Raw genomic sequence first — 7,119 nt, 5'->3', positions numbered from 1 at the left:
GAGATCTCAGGCACTCCAACTGCTGCAGCCCCAGGGTGTCCTTGTTGCTCTCCTGCCACCTCCAGGCTCCTGTGACTCCCAGTCCTCCTCCCCCTCTCCCAGCTGGGCTGGACCATCCCCTCTGTCCCTGCTCATGCAGATGTGGGCTGGTCCCCGTGGTCTGGTGGAGGTTTTCCTGCTGCAGGAGAGCTGGCCTGGCCATTCCAGAAGAAAAGTGGTTCCCATGTTCTTTGTGCTGTGTACAGCGTGTCCTGCTCCCCCACACAGCCACTCCCCATGGCCAAACTTTGCAAAACAGGATGTGAGTGAGGGAGGGAGGGAGGGAGTTTTTACCTGCACCCGGGAGAAATCCATCATGCCTTCTGTGCCGAGGCTCTATTAACTCTCTGAGAAATAAATGAGTGAGAAATACAATACAGCATTCCAGGGTGGTTCATTCATTTTTCTTTATTAATTTTTTTTTCTCAGCACAAGAGGAAATAAAGGAACATATGGGGAATGAGCAGGAGCCATTTTTCAGTGCCATGGCCACCTGAAAAGGGTTTAGACTCACAATGCCTCCAAAAAATTCATTCACATTTCCAAAATTACATTAGGCAGGTACAGATTGTTTTCATTTTTATGATTTTTTTTACCTTTCTAAGCTCTATTAAACCAGAACATGCCAGAAATGACAGGAAACAGAATTGCCTTGAAGTCCCAGATGAGAGCCACTTGTAACTCACCTAAATGAAACTATTTATTTCAAAATAAATTGGGGTTGAATTTAGCAGAGAAGGTTACACCCAGACTGAAGCTGTACCAGCACAGACTGCAAAAACGAGGCCTGTTTTACTCTCAGTGTTTGTTTGCACTGGGAAGAAACTGCACCAAATATTGCAGCAGTGGAGAGGCTGGGACAGAACCTTTGGGGAGATCCCATCTAAAATCAAGGACAGGAGCCCGGACACTCAGACCTGGAGAGTCCAGGAGGGGCTGAGGGAGCTGGGATGGGGCTGGAAGAATTCCTGAGGAGCTGGGAAAGGCTGGAGAATTCCTGAGGAGCTGGGAAAGGGTTTGGAGAATTCCTGGGGGAGCTGGGAAAGGGCTGGAGAATTCCTGGGGGAGCTGGGAAGGGGCTGGAGAATTCCTGAGGAGCTGGGAAAGGGTTTGGAGAATTCCTGGGGGAGCTGGGAAAGGGCTGGAGAATTCCTGGGGGAGCTGGGAAGGGGCTGGAGAATTCCTGAGGAGCTGGGAAAGGGTTTGGAGAATTCCTGGGGGAGCTGGGAAGGGGCTGGAGAATTCCTGGGGGAGCTGGGAAAGGGTTTGGAGAATTCCTGGGGGAGCTGGGAAAGGGCTGGAGAATTCCTGGGGGAGCTGGGAAAGGGTTTGGAGAATTCCTGAGGGAGCTGGGAAAGGGTTTGGAGAATTCCTGAGGGAGCTGGGAAGGGGCTGGAGAATTCCTGAGGGAGCTGGGAAGGGGCTCAGCCTGGAGAAAAGGAGGCTCAGGGTGACAGCAGCAGGAATTTCCCCATGGAAAGGGAGCTCAGGGGTTGGAACTGCCCAGGGGGGTTTGGGGTCCCCATCCCTGCAGGTGGCACCTGGAGGTGGCACTCAGGGTGACAAGGTGGGGACAGGGCACAGCTGGCACTGCAGGGGCTGGGAGGGATTTTCCAGCCCCAGATTTGGGATTGTGTGACACTGATGGAGACACTGGGGTTTGAGAACTCCTGGCAGTGCAGATCCCCAGGAAAGGCTCAGGCAGGACCTTGTGCCACCCCTGGTGCAGCAAAACCCAAAATCCCACCGTGAACAAACAGGAGCTCAGCCCAGCACCCTCCTGAGGCATCTCGGGGTCTGCAGGGGGAACTGCAAACACATCTCTGACTTCACCTCGAGTGAAACCACAGCTCCTGTGAAACCACAATTCCTGTAAAAACAGAACTCCTGTGAAGCCACAGCTCATGGTAAGGAGAACACTGAGAGGGGCTCCCACCCACCCACCCAAATCTCCCCAAGGGTGCCAGACCCTGTTCAGTGGTGCCAGTGACAGAATTTTTAGGAATTCCCAGTGTGGAACACCTTTGGCTTGGAAATGAGATTTCCTTCAGTTTGGAATCATCACTAACGTTTATAACTTCCTTATTTCTTTCCCTTGAGATGTTTTCATTTTATTGAATGCAATTATTAATTTAAATTATTTTTACAACTGCTACCAGTAACTCTGACTCTGAAGCTTTTCCACAGCACCTGCTACGAGGAGGTTGAGGGGTCTTGACAGAGCACACAGCAGGTCAGAACAAGACACAGAGGCAGATGTTATTTTCCTGAAATGCTTTTCTGCATCTGTAATATCACTCTGGACAGGTGTCCTGTAATTATTTCACTTTATTATTGTTTATTTTATTATTTACTTTATTTATTTAATTATTGATTTATCTATCTATCTATCTATCTATCTATCTATCTATCTATCCATCTATTTATTTATTTATTTTTGTTTGTTTGTTTGTTTGTTTGTTTGTTTGTTTATTGTGTGTTATTTTACTGAGAGAATGATGCTACATGCAAATTTTCTGGTAAAACTTTTGGAATGTGGTTCTGCCCCAGGTGAAAACAGTGAATTAAGGAAATCATCCCAAACCATCCAGCATGGTTAGAGGCAGGAGAGGAGCCAAGATGTGCAATGCTGGGACACCTGTGTGAGTTTGCTGAGTCACCTGTGGAGCTGCCAGGTCAGGCCTGGTGCAGATCACTGCAGTCTGGTGAGGGCAGGCGCTCTGGAAGGGGTTTGCATCGGCTCTTCCCTCTGGCACACGCAGAGCACATCCCAGACCGCAGGCTCTGAGCGCAAACCCATGAGCCAGGCCAGGCCCTGGCAGGAGCCGAGCCCGGGTCACCGGGGAGCTCTGCCAGCCGCGCGGATCAGGCTCAGGATCCTCCTCTGGATCTGCTTGGTCCTCACCCCGCAGACGACGGGGTTGGGCACGGCGGGCGCCAGGATGCAGACATTGCCCATGGCGATGTGCGCCGGCGGGGCCAGGCCCTTCCCGAGCCTGTGCAGCAGCGAGAGCCCGACCAGCGGCACGTGGAAGGCCAGCGTGGCGCAGACGTGGGTGGCGCGGGTGCCCAACGCCTGAGGCGCTCCTGCCAGGCCGCCAGGCGCAGCACGGCCGGAGCATGAGCAGGTACGAGAGGCAGATGAGCACGGCGTCCAGCCCCATGACCAGCAGGATGGCCGTCAGCCTGCACGCCACGCTGGGGGTGGTGTTGGCGCACGCCGGGTTCCTCACGTCCTGGTACAGGCAGAAGGAGTGCGACAGCACCCGCGGGCCGCAGAAGGGCAGCGGCAGCAGCAGCGGCGGCAGGGGCAGGAAGAACAGCCCCCCCCCGGCCGGGGCCAGCAGCCCCAGCTTGGCCGCGCTGGTCAGCAGGGCGGCGTGGCCAGCGGGTGGCAGATGGCCACGTAGCGGTCCGTGGCCATGGCCAGCAGCGCGGCCGAGAGCGCGTGGATCAGGAACATCGGCAGCAGCCAGGCCCCGAAGCCGATCCGGCGGCTGCCCAGCCAGCAGAAGCAGAGGGTGTGCGGCACGGTGGCCGTGGCCAGCGCCAGGCCGACGGTGGGCGGCACGCCGAGCAGCAGGCCCGTGGCCAGCGCCAGGCCGATGGCGGGCGGCACGCCGAGCAGCAGGCCCATGGCCAGCACGAGGCCGATGGTGGCCGGCATGCCGAGCAGCAGGCCCGTGGCCAGCGCCAGGCCGATGGCGGGCAGCATGCCGAGCAGCAGGCCCGTGGCCAGCACGAGGCCGATGGCGGGCGACATGCCGAGCAGCAGGCCCGTGGCCTGCACAGGCCGATGGTGGCCGGCATGCCGAGCAGCAGGCCCGCAGGCCGAGCAGGCCGATGGCGGGCGGCATGCCGAGCAGCAGGCCCGTGGCCCGCGGGCCGCGCTCCAGCCACGCCGCCAGCAGCACGGCGCCGTTGCCCAGCAGGGCCAGGCCTAGGCCGAGCACAGCGGGACGGGCAGCCAGGCCTGGGCCGCCTCCAGCCCCGCGACGCTGGCCAGCAGGAAGGACGGGCCGAGCCCAGAGCTGTTGGACGGGCCGTGGCCTGCAGTGCCGGCGCCGCTCATGTCCTGCCAGGCCAGTGCTGGCTGCATGGAGCACAAACCTCCGTCAGCCGTTCCCAGCCCGTCCCTGCCATCCCCACAGCTCCTCGCCCGGATTTTTACCCTGTGCAACAACCCACACACTGACAAAACGCTGACATCTGGGTTGCCTGAATTCTCTAAAAGGCACAACAACCTTTTCAATAAAAAACCCCCTCAGCTGAACTTGTTTGCTTTTCTATTTTAAAAATAGCAACAAAGATTTTCCGTGCTTTCTGTCATGCTTCAGTGCTGCTTGATTTTCCCATCTGTGCCGGGTGCCCTGTCAGAAATGTGAGGCTGGCAGTGCTGCTCCCACCTCTCCACAGCGGCTCTCAGGCACGGGCAGGCAGCAGCTTTCACCTTTTTTTGCACATACAAATTGGATTTTCATCCTACGAAAAACACGTAGGGAAAAAACAGAATGCCTGCAGGAAAGAAATAATCAGATTATTCACCTTATTCTGCATCCATGGATTTTCCAGGAGTGCTGTGATCCAAGGATGATGCCTGTAGGTACATAAAAGGCTTTGCTTTGGGAACTTTTCTGTTTTCAGGCCCAAGGCAGTGCCTGTGCTGGAATAAACCCACCACCCTCCTGCCCTGGGTGGACAGCACCAGCTCAAGCACTGCCTGAGCTTTCTTTAATCCTCTCATGCCCAAATCAAGGATGCAAAGTGGATTTATGGCAAGCTCTGCAGTTTATTAATGCAGTTATTTTATAAATAATGTTGGGTGTGAAACGTGGGGGTTTTATTGCACACCTGTGCTGAGGCCTGGAGCAGCATCAGGCTTTACCCTCCTGGTGTCAGAGGCTTTTTCATCTCAGTGCAGGTGGAGCAGGGCTCACACTGCAGCTTCACACCCAATTTACACACGAGCAGGGCTCACACTGCAGCTGCACACCCAATTTACACAGAGCAGGGCTCTCACTGCAGCTGTACACCCAATTTACACACGAGCAGGGCTCTCACTGCAGCTGCACACCCAATTTACACACGAGCAGGGCTCTCATTGCAGCTTCACACCCAATTTACACAGAGCAGGGCTCACACTGCAGCTGCACACCCAATTTACACACTGGCAGGGCTCACACTGCAGCTGCACACCCAATTTACACACGAGCAGGGCTCACACTGCAGCTTCACACCCAATTTACACAGAGCAGGGCTCACACTGCAGCTTCACACCCAATTTACACACGAGCAGGGCTCACACTGCAGCTGCACACCCAATTTACACACGAGCAGGGCTCTCATTGCAGCTTCACACCCAATTTACACAGAGCAGGGCTCACACTGCAGCTGTACACCCAATTTACACACGAGCAGGGCTCTCACTGCAGCTGCACACCCAATTTACACACTGGCAGGGCTCTCATTGCAGCTTCACACCCAATTTACACAGAGCAGGGCTCACACTGCAGCTGTACACCCAATTTACACACGAGCAGGGCTCTCACTGCAGCTGTACACCCAATTTACACACCAGCAGGGCTCACACTGCAGCTGTACACCCAATTTACACAGAGCAGGGCTCACACTGCAGCTGCACACCCAATTTACACAGAGCAGGGCTCACACTGCAGCTGCACACCCAATTTACACACGAGCAGGGCTCTCATTGCAGCTTCACACCCAATTTACACAGAGCAGGGCTCACACTGCAGCTGCACACCCAATTTACACACTGGCAGGGCTCACACTGCAGCTGCACACCCAATTTACACACTGGCAGGGCTCACACTGCAGCTTCACACCCAATTTACACACGGGCAGGGCTCACACTGCAGCTGTACACCCAATTTACACACGAGCAGGGCTCACACTGCAGCTGCACACCCAATTTACACACCAGCAGGTCTCACACTGCAGCTTCACACCCAATTTACACACCAGCAGGGCTCACACTGCAGCTTCACACCCAATTTACACACCAGCAGGGCTCACACTGCAGCTGTACACCCAATTTACACAGAGCAGGGCTCACACTGCAGCTGTACACCCAATTTACACACTGGCAGGGCTCACACTGCAACTTCACACCCAATTTACACACGAGCAGGGCTCACACTGCAGCTTCACACCCAATTTACACACGAGCAGGGCTCTCACTGCAGCTGCACACCCAATTTACACAGAGCAGGGCTCACACTGCAGCTGCACACCCAATTTACACACGGGCAGGGCTCACACTGCAGCTGCACACCCAATTTACACACCAGCAGGTCTCACACTGCAGCTTCACACCCAATTTACACACCAGCAGGGCTCACACTGCAGCTGTACACCCAATTTACACAGAGCAGGGCTCACACTGCAGCTTCACACCCAATTTACACACCAGCAGGGCTCACACTGCAGCTGTACACCCAATTTACACAGAGCAGGGCTCACACTGCAGCTTCACACCCAATTTACACACCAGCAGGGCTCTCACTGCAGCTGTACACCCAATTTACACAGAGCAGGGCTCACACTGCAGCTGTACACCCAATTTACACAGAGCAGGGCTCTCATTGCAGCTACACACCCAATTTACACAGAGCAGGGCTCACGCTGCAGCTGCACACCCAATTTACACACTGGCAGGGCTCACACTGCAGCTGCACACCCAATTTACACACGAGCAGGGCTCACACTGCAGCTTCACACCCAATTTACACACGGTGTGGGAGGACTGCTGCTGTCACTGTGCCCAAAATCTGTTCCAGGGATGAGGCTGGCAGCCAAGCACTTGAATTAAGACACAAAGGGAGTGAAGGAGGAGCCTCAGCAGCTCAGCTCCAGCCCTGATGGAATTACCCGAGTCTCACTGGAACATTTCTGCCCCCTGACCATTGCCCTGAGGGATGGGCTGTGAGACAGGCACTGAAACAACCCCTGGTGCTCCAGCTCCTCTCGAATTCTCTGGCACTGATAAATGCACGCAGGTTTCCATCAGTGCCTCGGGATTTGGGATTTGGGATTTGGGATTTGGGATTTGGGTGGGCA

General features: G+C 55.2%; 1 protein-coding gene across 1 annotated transcript; it reads right to left on the bottom strand.

Annotated features, from left to right (window-relative positions):
- Positions 1-2,781: 2,781 nt before the first annotated feature.
- On the bottom strand, positions 2,782-5,066 carry LOC130254273 (olfactory receptor 51E2-like). Its single transcript, XM_056493652.1, is given in 5 exon segments — positions 2,782-3,114; positions 3,117-3,155; positions 3,158-3,424; positions 3,427-3,686; positions 3,981-5,066. Coding segments are annotated over 5 exon segments (963 nt in total). The 5' UTR covers positions 4,139-5,066; the 3' UTR covers positions 2,782-2,875.
- Between the last annotated feature and the right edge of the window lie 2,053 nt (positions 5,067-7,119).

The sequence above is a fragment of the Oenanthe melanoleuca genome, chromosome 1, assembly GCF_029582105.1.
Source record: "Oenanthe melanoleuca isolate GR-GAL-2019-014 chromosome 1, OMel1.0, whole genome shotgun sequence".
Lineage (NCBI taxonomy): Eukaryota > Metazoa > Chordata > Aves > Passeriformes > Muscicapidae > Oenanthe > Oenanthe melanoleuca.
Note: the sequence above shows the minus strand (reverse complement) of the source record. Positions and strands in the feature narration are given on the sequence as shown.